Source organism: Meriones unguiculatus, chromosome 6 (assembly GCF_030254825.1).
Source record: "Meriones unguiculatus strain TT.TT164.6M chromosome 6, Bangor_MerUng_6.1, whole genome shotgun sequence".
Lineage (NCBI taxonomy): Eukaryota > Metazoa > Chordata > Mammalia > Rodentia > Muridae > Meriones > Meriones unguiculatus.
This window is the reverse complement of record NC_083354.1, coordinates 77,564,777-77,586,473: the sequence shown is the minus strand read 5'-3', so window position 1 is coordinate 77,586,473 and position 21,697 is coordinate 77,564,777. Positions and strand designations below refer to the sequence as shown.

Genomic DNA, 21,697 nt, shown 5'->3' with positions numbered 1-21,697 from the left:
CTTTTTTTTAAGAGGGGTGACCTGCTCCAGAAAGCCACTTTGGATTTTCAGTGGTGTCTACAATAAAGAGGGTACCTAGGAAAAATGCTGGGGAGGTCAGTTGAAGAAATTAACGCAGCTAAGGAACCATGTTCCTGGGATCCAGGTGGGTTTGGAAGAAAGAACAGTGAGAGACCACACAGCTGGCATTGGATGGGGGCATACATGGGGTTGGAGAGTTATGGTGAGTCCAGCTTTGAGTATGTTAAAGTAGAAGTACTGAAAGGAAATACTAGTCCTTTGGTATATGGGACTAAAAGTCTCTTGAGAAGATCAGTATATAGAAGTTTATTGAATTGAACTGATAATTCCTTAAATAAAAATCGCCCATTTAAAAAAAAAAACAAAAACTAAAGGATTTCACAATATAACTATTTTTACCATAGGTAACTGATTTTTTAAAAAATCACCATTTTTAAGTAAAATTGATGTCTTATTGGTCTATAATTCTTTATTATTTCTTCTTTTTTTTTCTTTTACTAAGTTATAACTGCTTTATACCCTTCCTTTGTACTCTCTATCAAGACAATGGTAATCCAGTAGATTCACTTTCAGTATGGATTTGATGCTTCTAAAAGGTAAGAGGGCTGGCTACTGGGACCCTGAAGAAGAAATTGGTGACTAGTTAAAAATCAACAACTTTCAAAGAGACAATTGGCAAATAAAGGGATCCGGTGTGGTTCTGGAACAGTAAGTAAATTTCTCTTCATCTGAAGTCAGCTCCAAAGAGTTGCAAACAGTTGCTTCAAGAAGGTAATACTGGGAGAAATTAAAAAAAAAAATGGGTAAAGCCAAATGGAGTCAGATGTATTGGGGAAACATTCATCCTCTGCTTCCCTTCTCAGCTGTTTGTAGGGGATGTAATCTGAACCACAGTTACCCTGAGGAGAATAAACATACCAGCCTCTCACCTAGGCACTGCCATGGTCTGTGTGCCTCACCTGCTTCTCCTTCAAAAAGATGGAGTATGGCCTCACAGTCTCAGACTGTCGCTGTGTGAACACACCTCCTTACCTCGGGCGGTGTGCTGTGCGCACGCGTGGCCTTGTCGTACTTGAAAAATTAGAATTCTTGGTGAAAAGAAGTTAAAGTTGTTTTTTTTTTTTTCCTTCTGGTGTTTCTTTTCAACCAACCAGTGGCTGCCAAACCTTAAAACATTTTAAAATGCATCAGAGGAAATGACTCAGATACGTTTCTCATACAGGACAATAGAAGTACGGTTAGTTCCAAGTTTTGAACACTGTGAAAAAAACCTGTTCCCTGAGTAAATACAGGATGAAGCTTTCTGGCTTGTAAAAAGATATGCTGTCTCTTTCCTCCCTAACTCATATCACACTGCTGTCGTAAAGGATGGTGCACTGAGGTGTTCTTCCAGACCAGCTTTTCGAAACTAAGAACACACACTCCTGTGTCTCACATTCTTAGTTGGTACTTTCCCAGCACTGCGTTGTGCCTGCTCACGTAAGTCTCTGCTTTAAAACAGAGTTCAACTTCCCCCAAATTAGCACAGTTAGTTTATTCCTCTTTCTGGTGATCGCCATATATAGAAAAAAAATCTAATTATTTCCACCAGGCACCGTCCCTCTTCCCTTGTGGACTATGAAGGGATGCTGTTAGCTCCAAGGAGAGAGAAAGCGCGGCTTTCCCAGGGTGGCAAATTCAGACCCCGAGTGTCACAGGGTTGCTGTGTAGGGAGGGGCAATTGACGTTTTTTTTTGCTTAATGAACTCTCTTATGTATGATACTGTTGCTTTATATTTTCCTCAAGTCCACACTGTGAAGGGGACTCTTTTTTTTCATTGAGGTAAAAAGTGGGTCTGTGAGTGTAGTGACTTTCTTTAAAAAAAAAAAAATCAGAAACCAATTACTTGATATGCAGAGCTGCGAGCCTCATTCCTTTAACGAAATCAGTGCAGCTCGCACCCACAGTTAACCTGAGGAAAGCCGCTGACAGCTCTTGATGCTGCTGGAGGTGGAAGGACCCAAACTTACAGGATTCCCCCTCCCCCTTGAGAGGTTGTTAGTCCAGTCCTTTAGAGAGGTTCCTTTTGGCTCTCTGTCATCACCGGGACGCTGGCAGAGAGTGTGTGTCATGGTTACAATAGAGCGTGATAACATATAACAACCATGAAAGCCCAGCGGGAAAGACTGCAGATTCCGGGGCTGACCTTGGAGTAAGTATTGTCTGTCTTTAATATTTTAATGCTTTCTGCATGGCACTCGCTTTCTCTTTCCGGGGACCAATAGCTATTTAGCATTTGTTTGTACTGACAGCCTCAGAGCACTGCAGTGTGAGGTAGAGAAACATGTTTTAAATGCATGGCATTTGGTTCCAGCTGATGTGCAAACCCCAGACCCAGCGTTTTGCATTGCAGTCGGAGGGAAGGTGCCGCTGCATATTTAAAGTTGCTGAGCCTCAATTCTGGAAACATCTTAACAGCTCATTGTGAAAGAATGCATCAGTAGGCCGTGGTATATCTGTCTTTTTCTCTTCTCTTACTGTTTGTTATGCTCATAATGCCTGCTTCTGAAGAAAGGCCCCTGTCTGCATTGAATAATAGAAAACATCAGGATGGATGAGCGTGCAGGAGAAGGGTTATTTGTGACAGTCATTAGATGTGATCCATGCCTCATCAGTGCAGCAGAATATTAATGAACTGAAGAGCATTTTGAATCCTCTCTGCAGTCTCCAGCCATGGGCATGCAATGTGTTTACCTAGTTGAGGTCTGTGTTTGCTCAGCTAGTTTTTTTTTTCTCCTCTTCCTTTCTTCCTCATTTTTTTTTAAAACCCATTAACGCATCTTACTGCCTTCTGATTTGATGCAGCTACGTGAAAATGTCCACATCAAAATTTGTGGCGCAGAAGTTAGACATCTGTGATGCAGGAAGTGTCAGCAATTTTTTATTTTAAATCTGTTAGTCAAGGATGCAGACGCTGTGAGTGAGTCTGCGCTGACACACTTTAAAGGATAAACGGTAAAATAAGAATCTGGTAGGAAATGTAAATACCTACGTCATTTACAGCACAGATAGGGGGTTATATCGTCGTGAAATCTTTATATCCCCTGCAATATCATACCAGACTCACTTCAGGAAGAGAGCTACGTCCACCTCTGAAGTGTCCATCATCAATTGTCCGTCATTCCCCTTGAGCTCTGTAGATGGTCCATGAAAGAGGAATTACCTCCTAAATTAATCCATCAGTGAATGTACAACATCTTGGTGAATACTTTTTATGCCAGTCCTCCCTTTAAAAAATCTGTGCTTATTTTCTTCAGATAAAATGCCCACTGATAAAAAGTTGGAGAGCTCTCACAGCCTTCTTGCTAGGTGTAACACTTGCCATAATGGACGTGCAAGTAATAACTACCCATTGCCATAGTTACTTTTCCCACCTGACCCCTGAATGACAGTCGCATTAAGTTTCATCATCATGTTGCAGCTTAGTGATAGGTGGGGATTGCTCTGCCTTTCCCTCCCTCCCTGCCCACAGCTGCAGGAGTAGAACCCAAAGCACTACCCTTCTTCAGGAGCTGTGCCCCCACCCCGTTTGTCATGCACCCTAGCTCCCTTTGAATCTCAAAAACCTTACTTCACATTAAGCCTCTCCTTCCTTCATTTTTAACGTCCTGTCCATAATCCAAGGAGACATTTAAAGTAACTTTAAAAACTACATACAATTGGTTGTTGTGTGTGTTCTGTTTTGTTCTTGAAATGCTAAGAGGCTGTCACAGTTTTCCTGAAGTTGCTCCCAGGGACACAGGCCGCAGGAATCAGCTGAGTATGGGGTTCCCTGGACTGTGATTGGCTATCAGATGGCTCCTCCTTTGGCCTGGCCTCTGTGTGGTAAATGCCACTGTGCATCTAGAATGCTGCTTTCACCTGGGGAGCATAGACAGTAAAATACAGGAGCATGCCTACATGTCATTGCAGTATTCACACATCATTTACTTTCATTATTTTGTTTTACCTTGGAATGTAAAATTGTAATATACATAACTAGTTTCACATTCATTCATGAGAAAAACTAGCCTTTGAGTAAATTCAGCATCTAGGCACTGTGGAGAAATATTAAAATATTTTAATGAAGTCTTAACTCTGACACTATTAAAAACATCCATAATGTATATAATGTAATTATTTGGAGACCACATGACAAGGTCTCAAATCACAAATCAAATAAGACTAGAATAGCTTTGGAATGCTGTCTCCTGAGACAATCTGACTTCCTTTCAAAAGAGTGTGTTCCCTAAGCATTGCAGCTATGGAATATTACAGGAGCATCCTTTATACCCTGTAGATTTAGCCCAGAATCTTCCAATAGCACAGGGACAGTTTTGATTCCTATTTCTTAAACGTAAGTTCTAGATGTGAGATATCAAATAAACACATTTTTAAAAATTAACAAATTGTAAGTTTATACAGAAATTTGTGACAACTTTCTACTTCCTATACAGTCATTTTGTGTTTGTAAATGTCACCTCTGCTTCATAAAAGTGCACAGCACTCATCATGTACGTTTCTGTCTGGAGACAGCATGGTGTGAGGGCCCATGCATGGCTATTTTAGGGCAGGGAAGGATAGATAAGACTCTGTGGGACATAGACAAAATGAGTGATGTATCTCAGCATTCCTGAGAGGTTTCCAATGAGCTGGTAAGTTCAAGTACAGTACATTTTAAAACAGTAGCTTCTGAAGTGCTCTGACAGCAAAAAGATTCCAACTCCTTCATCCACCAACCTGGAGAATGTTTTTTAGAAACTATCAAGCTTCGTTGGAAAGCCTCAGTAACTAGATGGAAGCATTTCTGAGCAATGTCATGCTTTAGTTTGTGACACATGGAGCCAACTCTCAATTATACACACAATGGCCTCCCAAAGATAGGATTAGAAATTTTCAAATAGTAGTAAACTTAAATTTGGCTACTGTTTCCAATTCTCTATGCCACCCAATGAGGGGTGCAGCTGGCTGGAATCATCCATTATAGAGCTTCATTTCTGGACCCTTTCCTCTAAGGTGAAAAAACACATGATGTCATGTAGAACCATGATCCAGTAAAGAGGCAGTCTGTGTGTTTTTTAAGAAACCCGTACTAAAACAGGAATCGCTGTTGCTCACTTCCACATAACAGTTAGTAGCAGAATAACTAACTCTCTGTCTGATTTTTGCCATGCAAAAATAATTGGGAATCAACAAGGATCAACACTATTTTTTTTTTTAATAAGATCTACTGGTAAAATTGTTACTCTCCTACCCAGGGCTAGGGAGATGGTCCAGGAGGCAAAGCGTTTGCTGTGTAAACATGAGGACCTGAATTCTGTTCCCAGAACCCATGTAAAAGCCAAGTCTGGAGGTACATACCTAAAACCCCAGAATGGTGAGGACACAAACAAGGGAACTGACAACAGGGACTGAAATGGCAAGTTCTGAAATGAGAAACACCGCCTCAGAGAAGTATGGTGGAGAGCTATGGAGGACTACGTCCTGAAGACAACCTCTAGCTTCCACATGGGCAAGCAAACCTGCACACACATGTACATACATTCCTATCACACACACACACACACCAAAAAAAAAGTATGTGTTTTTACCTCTCTACTAGTGAACAGGCATGCGGCCAGAATCACAAAGGGGAAATGGATTTTTTCTGACCACCTTGTGATGAATATTTGAGAGTTGGCTACTAAAAATGTTTGGTGGTTTGGATGAGTTTGGGGAGCAAGCATTACAATGGCCCAGTGATTATTGGATTATTAACAACAACAAAAACAAAAACAAAGAAAGAAAGAAAACTTCTCTGATGTATAAAATAGTCTGCAGCTACATTTGAGAATTTTTTTTAAGTTTTTGTTTTTTCTAAATTGTGACTATAAGCATGAGAAGCCTTGTTACCATTGCCCTTGAGGAGAAAGAAAGAAAGAAAGAAAGAAAGAAAGAAAGAAAGAAAGAAAGGAAGGAAGGAAGGAAGGAAGGAAGGAAGGAAGGAAGGAAGGAAGGAAGGAAGAAAGGAAGGAAGAAAGAGTAAGAAAGAAAGAAAGAAAGAAATACTGGGTCATTGCCATGAAGAAACATTGCTTGTCTTTGCATACTTAAGAACACATCTGTCTTAGGAGAAAATGTTAATGTCTGCTTTTTGAAAGCGTCACTATTTAACCTGTTTATCTGCATTGTCTGATCACCACTTCCCTCTTGTTCTGCTCTAGATTCGTCAGTGATTCTCAACCTAGAAAAGCTTACGTTCAATGCACAGTCCATATAAAATAACATTAGATTGTCTTTGGTGCAAAAATCACTATGGCACCATCAGACAAGTTGTTTGTGAAAAAGCCAAGGCTCAAATAAAAATGGCAGCTGCAGTTTTTAAACTGTAATTTTCCACAGAAAGCCACCTTCCTGTTCTGTATTCTAGAGCTGAAAAGGGCACGTGATGAGATGATTACCTGAAGCTATTGGGAACCAGGTCCTGGAGATGTGGGCCCAAGGGGAACACTGTCCCTCCCCTGAGCTTTGCTATTTGTACTGCAATCATTTCTCCCACTCGGAATGATGTTATTTTAACTTTCAGTCTCACTCCGAGGAGCCTGAGTCCAACCCCATCCAGCCCGGGCAGCCCTTGTAGTCCTCTCTTGGCCTTTCACTTCTGGAGGTAAGCACCCCAGGGCCTGTCAGGACCGCTCTCTCTTTGATTCCCCAGTCCTGGATCAGTCTGCCACCCAACGGGAACCTGCTTTGGATTTGGTGCCCTCAGGGCACCCTATGCAGCGAGGGAACTGGTGGACTTTGCTTGCTGTATTGCTCATTCCATGTATGCAGCTCAGGAACATTGTTTGGTCTTGGGTTATTGCTTGCCTGACTTCTGTATGTCTGCTAGATTTTCCATAGGAAATGACTTGGATGAGGGGTCCTATAATCTTAAGGAAGAAAGTAGAATCAGTCTTGTGGTTGAAGTTAACTTTCAGTTGGGAAGGGCAGCTGAAATTATTCACAATAATAAATGCTCTATTTTTTGTATAATCAATTGAATATAAACATTGTCATTCATGGCTAGTGCCTTGAAAGTACTTAAAATCTTTAGGTGGTATTTGCATAGATGTACATATATTGGGGCTTGGTCTGGTACACTGTGTATTCATATGCTGATTTCTGTGCCCCCAAATCTGGTTGCAGTCTGGATATGGGCATTGTCATGATCATTGATCAATCTTGTGTAAACATTGCTCCCCAGTTATCTCTAGCTGGTTAATAAAGAAGCTGCTCAGCCTAGAGCTGGGCTGGAGAGGACAGGAAGCAGGACTTTCATTCCCAGTCAAGGGGTCTCAGATAGGGACCATGAGGAAAGAGAGAAAAAGAGCAGAAGAAAAGAGAGCAGAGAGAAGAGGAAGAGAAAGGATGTGGCCATGAGGACTGACCTGATGGAGCATAAACAGCCCTGGCAGAACCAATATAGCAAGTAATTCAGGGCATGTGGCTGGGAAGCAGCCAGGCTAGCACAGAGGGTTGGAATAGATGAGTATCTGCTCAGCTCTAGTGCCTTAAAGCTTGTTGAGTAAATCTATAGGTCTCTGTTTCATTGTTTGGGAGCTAGAGGGAGTGATTAGAGACTCCCTAATTGTATGCTGTCTTTTCATACATATTTGTTTCTGTCCTAGTTCTAAAATAAAATTGAATGGAAATATATGGGAGAAATTGACTAGGGAGATGAATTAATGACTTTGAACTTTGGTTCTAGGATGCTGATAGGATTATATTTATGATTGTAAACGTGAGTTTTAACCCGGAAGTTATATGTAATAATTCTTATAAAGCATCATCTAGATACTAAAACATGGGAAAATGTTCTTGTCTATCTGGAGAATTCCATTGCTCTTATAATAGTGAAGTTTCTTTTGGGTTCTCGTCCTTCTAAGTGTCTTTCCTACCTCAGTGTGCTCTACGAAGTGCAAGCAAACAATGCTGTAGTAGCAGAGGAAGGAGCTGTTCTAGTGGTATGGGGAAAGGGTTGATGGAACTAGTATGTTTCAGCTGGACCACGAGACACCCTGGAGGTTTAGCCTTGTGGGTATGGGATGGGAGGCAAAACAAAACAGAAAAAAAAAAAAAGCAAACTCTAGGAGGTGAGAAACTGTATTAATGTTTGTGCTGGGCTGATGAGGCAGGTCAGAACATAAAGACACTGGTTGTCAAGTCTGATGACCTCAATTTTACCCCCAGGACTCATAGGATAGAAACAGAATTGACTCCTGCAAGTTGTCCTCTAACTCCGACATGTGTGCTATGTCTTGTATATACACACATCCACACACAACACACACACCCCCACACACACACAACACACCAATCTCCTTTGCCCCCCGCCCCAGACTCACACATGCTCAGAGAAATATAATAACAAATTTTTAAAAATCATGAGCTGATAGACTATTAGGAGGGTGGAATGAAAGAAAAAGAATTATCAGTAGAGAGATTACTAAGGATTGGAACTTGATTGCAGGTGGGACCGAGGCTGTAGCTCAGTTGGTAGCGTGCTTACTTAGCAGCATTCTTGAAACCCTGCATCTGTTTCCCATCACCGCATAAAACTGGGCATAATGGAGCAACCTGTAACCTCTGCCCTCTGGTAGTGGAGACAGGAGGATCAGAAACCCAGAGTTGCTCTCAGCTCCGTAACAATCTTGAGGCCAGCCTGGGATGCATGAGACTATCTCAAACAAGAAATTAATTTGATTTGGGACCTTGATATGTAGAGCCTTGACTACTAACCTAGAACTTTTCACTCATTTCCATCTAGTGCTGTCGGCCACAAGGGAGGGCTGCTTCTGTCTACAGATAAAAATGCTAACAGACAGAGAGATTAAATGGCTTAGGCTCAAACTGAAGTCTCACATCCTTCCACTGTGAATGACTTCAGACATCCACGCTGCTATGAAGTCATTAACATAGAATTTTAATTATCTGGTGTAGGTAGACCTTGTGACCTCCATTTAGACTCTTTTATTTCCCAAGTGCCTTGCTCAACACATGGAATGCAGTAAACATTTGAGTAAGGTTTGTTAAAGAATAGATGAATGAACGAGAAACAGGGATGTATTAACTAGTGTGCCGCTAACAAGTCAACCACCCAATAGAAGAACAGCTTAAACACAAAGAATTGTGTCTGTCACCCACCATCCTTGGATTTTGGAAAGGATCTGCTCCATCCAGGGACCAAGGGTGTCTGTTACACATACCTTCAAGGATGCCTGGGGCACAAACACATGACTGGTGGATTGGAAAGTTTGTAGAGAATGGAGCACAATGGATACCATTGAACATCCCATCACTGGACATGTGTCATTGTGTCGCACCTAAAGAAATGGGGCTCACTTGACTTTAGGAAAAGGAACAGACAGGTTTGGTAAAGAGCAGACTTTGTCACAGAAGTTGATGGAAGAGAGGTGTGTATTGTAGGTAAAAGCAGGTAATTTTCAATGATTGATTGAAGCTGAGGTTTCCAGCATGAATGGCCGGACTGGAACCCAAGGAAGTAGATAGAGTTAGGGAGTCAGGACCATGTAATAGTGATGAATCATCCCTAGAACACATAAAGATTGTTCTAGAAATGGTTATATAGTTGGCAGCTTAGCTATGTCTCTGATAGTGTGCTCTGAAATGATGGTCTGTTATGATAAGTTGAAAAGTTGTAGGAATCTAAATGTGTTTATGCAGTGTGTGTGTGGGGGGGGTATTTATTGTATCTTGGCACTGATGACTTTCTTCTCCCTTGGGCTGCAATGGGTCAGATTTCTCTCCGGTGCCTTTCTTGTGAGTGGACGTGCAGGTGGAGGGGAGAGTGACAGTAGTGGCCTTTCGAGGTGCTGACACAGACTTTCTAAATGTGGTGGTGGAAGATTCTGCTCCTTTCATGGTGAAGCCCTGGAGACAGGCTGTGCTGACGGCTGAGTCAGCTCTCCATCTGCAGCAGGTCCCTATGGGCTTCCCCCGGGTCAGCCTTCCAGGGGACTGGCCAGAAATGAGAGCTGCCGGCTCTAAGGCTGCTCTCCTGCCGAGCCAACTTTCTCTCTGGGAAATGAAGGCCTGGAAGTGCCATGCCCAGGTGCCAGCAAAGTGTCTTGGGGCTCTGTGCGAGAGGAAGATGTGATGTGCTCGCTCCCCAGGCTGTCAGTTTCAGGGAGGCTAGAAGACCCCATACTTGACAAGCAGCAGAATACAGCTGTGCACTAACAGAGAATATGAAGCTGTATATTGCAAGAGGCATCTCTGTCCTCAAATTCTGAACTTTTTGCTGGATTTTTGTCCCCCACCCCTCCTGGGGTAATACCAGCAGACATCTTATTTCATAAACAATTGAAGTATGTATTTAACTCTGAACGTTCAGTTTATCAGCTCCCTGTGTGAACAGAGAGCACTTTGAGGATGTCACCTGGCCTTTCACATGCCTACCCTCTGCACGTCTGAGGCAACTAGAGCAATTCAGAATTTCCCATGATCCCAGGGCTGACAGTATCCTATTTCTTCTCCTTGCTGCTCTCAACTCCTTCGTCTCTCTCTGCCATGACTAGAAACACCCATGCTTCATTCGCTGTTCAGCGTAGCGCTAGTTCTAGAGAACTGTGCTGCAAACTCCACCAGGAGAACACAGTTTGTTTCCTTGTTCACACATATCTTCATTAATACTCCATGGCTATGATATATACAGGAGAGGCTCCATAGAACAGGTTTTGGATGAATGAGTCACTATAGGAGTGTTATTGCCTAGGACTTGAGTCTAGTCTGATTTTTACTTTTTAACCTGTACTCAGGACATGATATACTATTCTGTACCAAATGTGTCTGACACCTCAAAACAGAGAGCTTGAATTGTGGTTCTTTTCCATAAATTATAAGCTCCAGCTGTCAAATAGATAAACACTGGTAGGGGAACAGCAATTATCGATACAGAAAGAACAAAGTAAAGAGGTATGATTGATGGAAGGTAAACACCAGACTATCTGAGAGACTGTGGCTGACTAAGGTGAGGGGGATAAAAAGTGTTCCAGAAATCAAGGCATGACGCACTGAAGAAGAGAATTAGAATACACACTCTGGAGGAAAAGACCCGTCTGCCTCACATTTTACCACCTAGCACCCAGAACAGCACCTACCGTGAACTGACAGTCCCCATCTTACAATGGCTCCACTTAAGGGGATATTGAATTTTCCATGGCACAGGAGTGGATGTGTTCAGTAGAAGCCATACCTCAAGTCTTGGATGTGTGTGACCTTCTCTTTTTGTGCCAGCCAGCAGCATGGAGCTGTGGTTTTCAGCCAGCCCTGTGATCAAGAAAGAGAAAAGCCAAACTGATACTGTTCCTAGGCCATGGGGATAGTTGGTTCTGGGCATTAAATGTGGTTTTATGGAGACATTTTAAGTTGAGGGGCATCACTACTAAATACTAAATAAAGTCCTTGGTGTTAAATGCGGTTTGAAAAAGTAGAGAAGGGTCTGAGAGGTGATTCAGTGGGTAAAGTATTTGCCATACAACTTTGAGGACCTGAGTTTGAATGTTCACAACTCTTATAAGAACTGGTCATGTAAAGCCAGGCATGGTGGCACATGCCTTTAATCCCAGAATTGAGGAGGCAGAGGCAGGTGCCTGTCTGTGAGTTCAAGGCCAGCCTGGTCCACAAAGTGAGTCCAGGACATGCGGGCTACACAGAGAAACCCTGTCTCGAAAAACCAAACCAAACCAACCAACCAAAGGAACAAAAAAACTGGTCGTGTTGTGTACATGTCTATAATCCCAGCATCTTTTTCAGGGGATAGGAGAGGGCAGAATGCTTACCAGCCAGGTCGTCTGGTGAAAGAGGTAGAAAAGCATCCCTGAGACCCTGTCTCAGATAAGGGTGAAAGCGAGTAGTGGTACCTGAGGTTGTTCTCTGACCACTATGCATTCACCATAGCACATGTGTGCCCATATTCACATGCACACAGCTGCATACACACAAAAAGAAAAGAAGAAGAAGAATTAAAAACAGACAGCTGTGACTGGAGGGATGCTGAGCTTCCTGTAAGGGCCCGAAGCCCTTCACTGATATATGTTTGCCCTGGCTGTATTTTACCTCTGAGTGACTCACTGCTGCCCTTTGTCTGCAGGCTCCTTTTCTCCAGTCCTTTGCATGCATTACTTCACTTCATTCAGTCATGTCCTCTGACTGGAGGCAGCTGAGGTTTTGACTTGGAAGACTGGGAAGGTGCTTGAGTTTTGTTCAGTGCCTCTTAGCCTCCCAGCATGGTGGCTTCGAGGACACTGCGAACTGTATGTCCAGTCTCTATCTACAAATCACCGACCTCTGTGGCAACCGAAGAACGGTAGCTCACAGCGTTGAGAGCGATGTGTGCCAGCAAGGACACAACCCGTGTTGTTTCTGGGAGTGGTGGGCAACAAAGGCAGACAGTGCCTTAGCAGCGTGGGCATTAAGGACAGTGCCAGCTAATGCAGTCCTTCTGAGAGCCAGAACATTTGTCTTGCTGCTGGAAATGTTGCTGGGTATCCACAGCCGCGCGGATTCCCTTCACTTCACTTGTTGCCATGGTGAAGGGCAGACATAGTGTTTGCCAAGCGTGCGGCAGTATGTTCTGATTCTGTGTCTCCTCACTGGGAACCTCACTGTGTCCCTCTCTCACTGGAATGTCACCTGACTGCAGATCCGCCGCACCCTCTCATTTCGCTTTGGGGAGAACATTGCAAAAAAGAAAAAAATATATATATCTGAGAAAGCTGGCAGCAGATGGGGGTTTCTCTGCGCTCTATGATACAAGTTCCCGTGCTTTTGTGAATGTGATGGTTTGATGAATCGCCTTATACGCTCCTGAGATTCCTTTCTGAATTATTCTGTCGTACTGAGCCTATGTAATATAGCCACTCTGTGCAGAATAGCTCTGCCAGGCAGAGGTGCACGCCAGCGGTGCACACTCTGCCGACCTTGTGGGTGCGGCTCAGGCAGAGATGGGGGGTTGGCAGCCTCAGACGTCATAGAAGAGGTAGCAGTGTGGACAAGCCGGTTAGTGCTTCTGCTGCGCCATCCTTACCACCTCTCAGCTGGTGTCTCCACTGGGAGAACGCAAAGGAGGAACGGCATGCTCTCTGTGGTCCCCTGGAAGGGATGAGTGCAGGGTAGATTTCGCCAGGCATTTGCAGTGGGTGAGCATGCATAAAACACAAATGGCTCCTCTCATTCTGCTGCAACACAGCAGTGTTTGTTATTAAGACATGTCCTTGCAATAGAGTCCAGGCTGTCCCTGAACTTTTGAAGTCTTATGCTTCAGAGTCCTTAGTGAGGGGATTACAGATGTGTGCCACCACACCTAGCTTAACTATATATGTATATATGCACATATTTATATATTATATGTTAATGGCTGTCATGACCTTATAAGCTTATCTGCTGTACAGTCACACAATCTAATTAGGGAACAGTCTTATGAGGTCAGGTGGCAAGCAAGGCTTTTGAGGACAGAGGGGTCCCAGGAATATGTCAGTCCTTGCACAGCCTCTGTGTAGGCATATTTCTGACCCTGGGAACAAACAACTGGTCATATGTCCCAGTAATTATGCTTTCCAATCCCTTGTGTACATTTTCACATTTGTTTTTCTGTTTACTCTACCAACAGTGGACAGTGGTTAAACTCCAAAATCAGTAATCCAGGTGTTTGCATGTGCCCTGGCTTAATTTCCAGCGTTTATAGAGAGAACGTGCCCTGTGCCTGGTGCTACCCTTGGTGTTTCACACATATGGACACTGTGTCTAGGAGGTGGGAACTGAATTTGACAGATGAGGCGTCTGAGGCCTAGGGAGAACTCGTCTGCGGGGACACATTTCCCACTTCGCCCAGGTCCGGGTCATGTTTGCCTTCGTAGCGGTGTAATTGTAGCGCTCTTCTTGCACTTTGACAGCTCCGAATTAGGACTACACATTATCACTATTTGCCAGTGTGCAGTGTGTGCTCTCCTGTGGTCCTGGCTTCAGCACCAGCTACGGGACCTCATTGCTCTTCTGTAGCATGTACTGTCACCTCTTCCCACCATCTCCACTCATAGTCACCGTAATTATGCTTTCAGAATACAGTATTCCATTTAGAGAGAGGGAGTCCATCATTAGGGAGAAACCCTCTGCTTAATTCTAGTGCAGTCTTCCATCTTCTGCCCCCTTTGCCCTTTTGAGATGATTTTAGAGAGCCTAGATGATGTAATGTGGGTCAAGTTGGCTTCATTTGGCAGCCAGGCCATGGGTCCCAGAAGCTCTAAGACCTGTGCTGTTGCAAGCTGAGCAGGATGAGCCAGCTCCTTTAGCTGGGAGATGGCCTCCTGCTGCCTGGGGTGGCAGTGTTCTCACCACTGCTGTGACCTCTGCAGGGCCCTCTGAGCCCTATTAGGAGAGTGTCCTCCTCATGACTGAAGAAAGAATGCTAGCCCATTTGCCAGGGGCCGGGACCCTTCCTTTGTACCACATACTTTTAACCCTTCCTTTGGCCCTCGCAGTTCTGAGTGTCCTTTATTGAGCTCTCTTATGGCCCAAATATTCTGGCTACTCCACCGAACTTGGTTTTTGAATTTGGGTTTGTATGTTGAAATTACTATATGGAGCTTTCGTCATTATCTTTTCTAGTTGTTCTTATAGTAATAAAAAGAGAGAGAGAAAACAAGAAGAGAAATCTACTTTGTCAAATGTATGTATCCATCCAGGTGAGTGAGTGTGTGTGTGTTTGTGTGTGTGTGTTTGTGTGTGTATGTGTGTGTTTGGGTGACTGTGTGTATTGGGCTCAAGGCTCTGCCCCATGTTCCATCTTATGACTAGAAAAATGGCAACCTACATCATCATCATCAAAAAAAAAAAAAAAAAAACTGTTTCCTACATTTAAAAAATGTGGATACAGCCATTAACACCCACCCGTGTTGATGAGAGAATGAAGTTGTGATATTCTTTGAAAGCACAGAATGGTGATACAGTCAAGCACAGAGGTGTCTCAGCTAGAGAAGTCATACAAATGCAAAACTGAAGGGGAAAAAAAAATCTCTCGAGTTTCTCTAGTCGTAGCATGGATAATAATACCTCTCGGGGGTGTGGTGAGAATTAATTAGGGAACATTTGCAAACTGTTCCAAGAGGAGTGCTCTGTCTTAGCATTCTCGGCTTTGCGTTGTTCTTGGAAACCCAGCATTTGAAATGAACTACAAAGTCCAGTCTTGCTATGGAAGATGCTATGTATCCTAATTGCATGTGGCAGAGAATAATGAGCTTTGATGAGCTTGCTATGGTTGCGCTGATGGCCCCAGGTAGAAAGGGGGATGAGCTGCATTTTATGGAGTCTTCTGCTCTTCCGTTTTCTTTTCCATGAGATTTACTCAGCTGAACCATCACTGGTTGCAGGCAGTAAGACATTGTAGAGACACCTCAGAATAAGAGGGACATTTATTTCTCACTGTGGTATTAGAATTGATTTTTTTGTTGGGTGGGGGTGGTGCATGCCTTTAACCTCAGCACTCAGGAAGCAGAGGCAGGCAGATCTCTGTGAGTTTGAGGCCAGCCTGGTCTACAAAGTAAGTTTTAGAACATCCAGGGCTACACAGAGAACTCCTGTCTCAAAAAAAAAAAAAAAAAAAAAAAAAGATTGAATTTTCACTGTTATTCATGTAGAATACAAATTTGCCTATACTGACCTTAGACCAGGTTCTAAGCCTTAAAGTCATTACTTTTATCAGTTTTGTTTATTCTGGTTTTTTATTCATTGTTTTAAATACAGGGTGCTACTATGTAGCTTTGGCTGGCCTAGTACTCATTATATAGATCAGGCCAGCCTTGAACTCACAGAATTCTCTTGCCTCCATGCTTGGCTCAAAAGTCATCTTTAACTTCTTGCATTGGAAACTTTCTTGTAGTGTGCACATGCATGTCAGTGAGGGTCTGTACGTGGGACTGGCGGGGAAGTTCTGTTATGGTTAGCTTTGTCAACATGAAACAGTCCAGAACCATCGGAGATACGTGTGGTCCGACTGAACTGTGTGTATGAGACTGAGAGAACTCAGTTAGCGGGAAGTCACGCCCTCTCTGGATAGTGCCACTCCCCAGGCAGGGGCCCTGGACTGTGGAGAGTGGAGAACATGAGCTCAACACCAGCATGCATGCATTACTTTATTGTCCTTTGTCTGGTCTTCACTATGGATATGGTAATGACCAGTTGCTTCACGTTCCTAACTTCCCTTGACTTCCCTTAGAGTGATGGACTCTAAGAGGAGTTGTGAGCCAAATAAGCCCTTTCTCCCATAAGCTGCTTTTTGTCAGGGTAGTTTACAACACATGATGAAAAATGAAAATAGTATGTCCTGCCTCTGCTATGGACTTTCCTCTCCTCTACAGTAACCACCGTAGTCCAAGCGATTGTAACAAAGCCACAGATTTCTGTAGTAACTTCAGCCAGCCTTCCTGCTTAGTCAGGCTTCATCCTGCATTTCTATCTTCCTCCAGCTCTTTTGGGACTGTCGTTCACTCTCTCCTTAGCTCAGAACCTTCTGGCAGCTGCCATGTCCCGTTTCCCGCCACCCCTCATTCATTTTCTTGGGTCCCCTTGGACGGCTTCTCTTTCTTTTAAAGATTTATTTTTATTATGTATTTTATGTACATGGGTGCTCTGTCTTCATGCACACCAGAAGAGGGAATCATATCCCATTCCTGATGGTTGTGGGCCACCATGTGGGTGCTGGGAATTGAACTCAGGACCTCTGGAAGAACAGCCAGTGCTCTTCACCACTAAGCCATCTCTCCAGCCCCCTGAACTGCCTTTTCTTGACTATCCTAAGCAGGTTTCTTTGATGTAGGTAATGATTTTCTCCTCCTGGAATGGTTTTCTTCTCTTATTTCTTCAACTAAAAAAAAATTCCAAACCTCCAAAAATGCTTAAATAGTGCAGTCAACAGCTGTGATCTACTCGATTCGCCAACTAACACTCGCCATGCTTGACTACCTACCTGCTTCCTCCCCTTTCAACTCCTATACGCATTTGAGAGTGATTTCCAGACATACAGATGTGTAATACTTGAATACTTTAGCATGTATTTCCTATGAGCAAGTGTGTTTTCCTTTCTAACTTTAGTGTGATTATTTTAGCCCCCAAAGAGAGCATTACAGCGATGCTGATGTCAAGAACCTTAGTGTGTGCCTTTATCAGGAGGTGCAGCTGTCTATGGAAGTTCTGTTGTTGTTTTGTTCTTATTTCTAGTGATCCTAGGCATCAAAAGTTGGAGCGTATTAGGAAGATGCTCTACCGCTGAGGCCTGAAAGTTGCTTTTTGTTTCTTTCTTTGTTTGTTTTCTTAATCCAAGACCCAATTAAAACTCAAAAAATTTCATTGACTGGTTGGATGTCATTAACTCTTTTAGCTGGTAAACTCATCCCCCCAACCCCCGTTCTCTTCTTTTCTGAACATTGGCAGTTTTGAAGCGTGCCTCCTGCTCTGTAGTGACACTAGCCACAATACACTATGCAATGGTTGCCTTCTGCTCAGACGCAGGTGACACTTGGTGAGAGAGAGCGGGTGGAGATAACTCCTTACCATGAAGCCTGAAGCCCAGTACCTGGCAAGAACAGGTGGGGATGTTCTCTCATGGCCTCAACAAGAGGCCTGAATCCCTGTGTCTGAAGTTCCCTAAATTCATGTCCCTTTTACTTTACTAAACATTCCTGTGATGATATTTTTATGTCATGTGAATATCTTTCTACCAACAAAAAGACCCACACTGGCTTTTACATTCATTGAGGACCTTTTTTGGATGAGTTTTGTACTGAAGTTTGTCACAGTTTTCTGATTCATCAGCTAAGGAACTTTCTCTCTTTCTTTTTCTCCCAATTTTAGGCATGTTGCTGTTGACTCATACATTTTTTTAGACAAGAAAATAGAAAACAAATATCTGTTTTGTGTATTAATATACACCACCATCATGGATCTTTCAGGCCATGGCACTGTCCTGAGATTCATCATTGGGAAGCCATTTAAGCTGACTCTGGGTCCTTCTGACATGACCCTATTAGTCTTTGAGTATGTCCTAATTTTCCAGCACAACAAGATGTTCTAGCTGTCCGGAACAGCTAAAGGAACACCCACACGGTGCCCACGTGGTTCTCCCCCCTGCCGTCTGTACTGACTGTTACTGCAAGAGAACAGCATTTCCCCGGGCACAGCCTGAACCCCTCATCGCCCCCTTTCACTGCTGCCTGACACTTCCTGCCACGAATATTCTCACCTGATATATATCCTCTGTTGTTCTTGTTTTCAATTGTTTCAACAAGAGTAAGACATCCAGGTGAGCAGGGACTTGCCTGCTTTGCCCATCACCTGGTCCCTCGGGTGTGACACATACTACTACACTCTGCACAAAGGTCCATGGGTAAGATGAATGAGTTGACCCATTTTGCCAGCCCACATCAAGCTTTTCCAGATTATCTGTTGATGAGATGAATCAGACAGACGGCAAGAGGCTTACAGTCATTTGTGGGGAGTCCATTGTGATTTTGAGTAGTTCCCTGACTTTGTCTTTCGGGGTTACTCGGAACTGTTACTAACCATACATTACAAATGCCACTCACTCAAGCAGTTGGCAGTTGACAACGGAGCATTAATGATGAGAATCTTCTTCTCCAGCTTCTCTGAACAGAAGGTCTGGCTATTTTAAGAATTAAAAAAAAAAAAAAAATTGAAGAAGAATAAGAATATGTAACACTTGACTATGTTAAAAAAATTTTGCATGAGATCTAATGTTGGTAACTAAAAATTGAGTACAATGAGGGATTTCTAAAGTGAGCTGGTGGTGTTCTGTACTTAATGAATTAAAAAGCCTTCTTGGGACTTTTAAAGTCTGAGCTGTACATTGACTTGAAAGAATTTTTATCCCGCTGAGATGTTAAGAATTAAGCAGAGGATGTGGGGTGGGAATCACATGGTTCATTTAATGTAGTTGATTTCATGTCAGAGGTGAATGGTGGTCCCAAAGATACCAGATCCTAACTGAAGGAACCTAAAGATGGTATCTTACATGAAAAAAGAGCCTTGGCAGATGTGGTTGATTTAAGGGTTTTGAAATGAAGAGATGAGTCTATATTATTCTGTAGTCCTTCAGTCTAGTCACAAAGGTCTCAGAAGCGAGCAGGGAGGGTCTAGGGAGATAGGCCCATTGGTAACGTACTTGCTGTGCAAGCTTGAGGATCAGTTTCTCACAATTACGTAGGAAGCTGCGTGTATGTGACAGCAGGTTTAGTCCCAGGGTTAGAGAGACTGATGAGGACCCCAAGGGTTTGTCTGGCGAAATCGGTAGCTCCAGATTCACTGAGAGGCCTGTCTCAAAAAGTGAAGAAAGGAATAAGGTGGTGTCCAACTGAAGCTCACTGCCCTTCACACACATGCACACATGGCACACAGACATGTACACATGCACAGACGTTCACAGCCAGAGTGGCGGAGAAATTTAACCCATTGAGAAGCTAGAAGAGGCACGGGACAGACTCTGTCTTAGGGTCTCCAGTGGCCATGGCCTGTTGTCACCTGGATCTGGGCTTTCTTGATACTACTTTTTGGCCTCCAAACATGCAAAAATAAATGTTCACTTTTTAAATCTGAGTTTGCAACAATGTGTTACAGCAGCCTGGGGAAGCATGTGTGCTGGTGTCTGGACCCTTCCTCTTATTGTGACCATCAAGTAGACCCACTGAAAGCAGCACAGTGCACTTCCCTCTGTTGGTGAGGAAAGAGCAAGGGTTGAGTCATGTGACTATGTACTTAGACTAGCTTCTCTATTCTTAGCCTGGAACTCCACTCGCTAGATCACCCAGCCTTCTTCTGGAAATATGAATGCTCCTAGTGACGGTTCAGAGATGCCTCACCAATCACTGTGGTTCATGGACAGACATAGAAACTGATGGTGCTTTGGAAAAAATAGATATTTACAGAATGAGAACATGACCAATGTGCCAGCTACAGTCCAGGCCTTATTCTCCGTTTTGACATTGGCCTTCTATGACCTTCCAGAATTTAGATGCTATTCAGCCTGTGCATGGAGAAATGCAAGCCTTGCTATCTCAAGGACAGTCCCTTGGTGCTTTTCTCAAGGAGCCACAGTTTTTTATGTGCAGTATAGCCTTCTGACCTGTTACATGCAAAAAGGTAGATAGACAAAGTAGCATAGACCCCCAGGCCTCTCGTGTTGCAGGCTCGTGCTGTAGGCATCATGGCCTTGCCATCTGGGCTGCTGCTGCCAACTGTTCTTGCCACGATGGGCCTTCGTGAATTCCAATTTACTCAGCATTCCTTCTGCTGCGGAGAGCGGGGCACAGTGCTGTGGAGAGGAATATTGAAAGGGCTCCGTCTCTCTCTCTCAGAGAGCTCTCAGATGTGTCTGGAAAGTAGCCAGAGAGTCAGCATGGCTGAAGTGTGATAGCCAGGTACGGCAATGACAGTCACATGCTGTGCTTTGTGTCCACGCGGTGGGAGAAGAGAGCATATGTTTAATGCATAGAACTGATCTCTCTCTTACAGTGGCATCTTGAGAAACACTAGTGACTGCATTGGAACTCAGGACCCTCTGATGTTCCTGTTTCTATTTTCTGCCTCTTAAGGGGCTTCAAACTAGGTTTTGTAATTGTGTTTTGTATATAATTGGTTAAAATAATGTTACTCTAAAATCACACATATATGAATTTTTACAATGCTTGCTTATTTTGAAGCTAAATTTTGCCGGACCACTTTGTAAGTTTGATCATGAATGAAAATGAGAGCTGTATCTTGCAGTTATTGTAATCTTTTTAACATAGTGACAGACTCAAATAATTTTTCTAGTTCAATAAAATGAACCCCTCTTTTCTCTTTCTCCCACTAGAAGTCACACAGTTGCTTAAAAACATCCAAGGTTGGGGACCTCTCATGTGAGTTGTAAGAGAATTTAGCACCTAAAATGGGGCTTCCTGGTGGTCTAAAACTGTAGCTTTTGCATTCTTTGTGAAACTCTGTTAGCTGAAGTATATCAGTGAATCTGAAAACAAAACAAAACAAAAACAAATGCTTTCTCACTCAATTGCCAGTAAAGAAGTATGAGGAATGTTTTTAGTGTGGAAAACTTCAAGCCACTGAGTTATGTTATGAATGTCCCATGAGTGGTGTCACTAGAGAACAGCAAATTCTGGAGCAGGATTTGAAGCTGACTGTGAAGGATGTCTAGGGAGTAAGTGGAAAGAGGAGAGCATCTTTGGGAATGAACAAACATGAAGGGGCTGCTGGCAGCATGTTCAGGAAGAGAGAACAAGCCACATCCTGAGGATTTTGCATGATGCTACAAGAGAACAGAGGGGGTCCTTATAGAAAAGGAAGGCTGGGGTTGGTCTTATACTGTCTCATATGCCGTTTAGGAAGACACTTAGAAAGGGCCTGAAAGTTCTTAAGCTGGGAAGCAGAATGAGGAGCATGATAGCCCAACAGGATTTTTGTACTGGAGAAGCTTGCTATAGATGGGCTAGAAAAAGGAACACATGGGAAAGCCCAGAGAACTGAAAGAGAAAGCATGAGAAGAGGCCTGGGCACCACAGAGGGCACTAGGAAAAGTTAATAGGAGCCACTGAGACATGGCATTACAGCCTGGGA

At 43.4% G+C, this 21,697-nt stretch overlaps 1 protein-coding gene across 12 annotated transcripts in view; it reads left to right on the top strand.

Moving 5' to 3' along the window:
* The window catches only part of Mast4 (microtubule associated serine/threonine kinase family member 4), a 585,425-nt gene that overhangs the window by 373,656 nt on the left and 190,072 nt on the right, over positions 1-21,697 (top strand). Inside the window, exons 1-2 of one of the 12 annotated variants that reach the window (XM_060385662.1) lie at positions 1,289-2,213; positions 6,606-6,686. The exons of 10 other annotated variants lie outside the window; for them this stretch is intronic. In XM_060385662.1, the coding sequence (XP_060241645.1) occupies positions 2,167-2,213; positions 6,606-6,686 (128 nt within the window). In that variant the 5' untranslated portion in view covers positions 1,289-2,166. Of the gene's footprint in view, positions 1-1,288; positions 2,214-6,605; positions 6,687-21,697 lie in introns of those variants that run through there. One more of the 12 variants, XM_060385665.1, reaches the window with a different exon arrangement.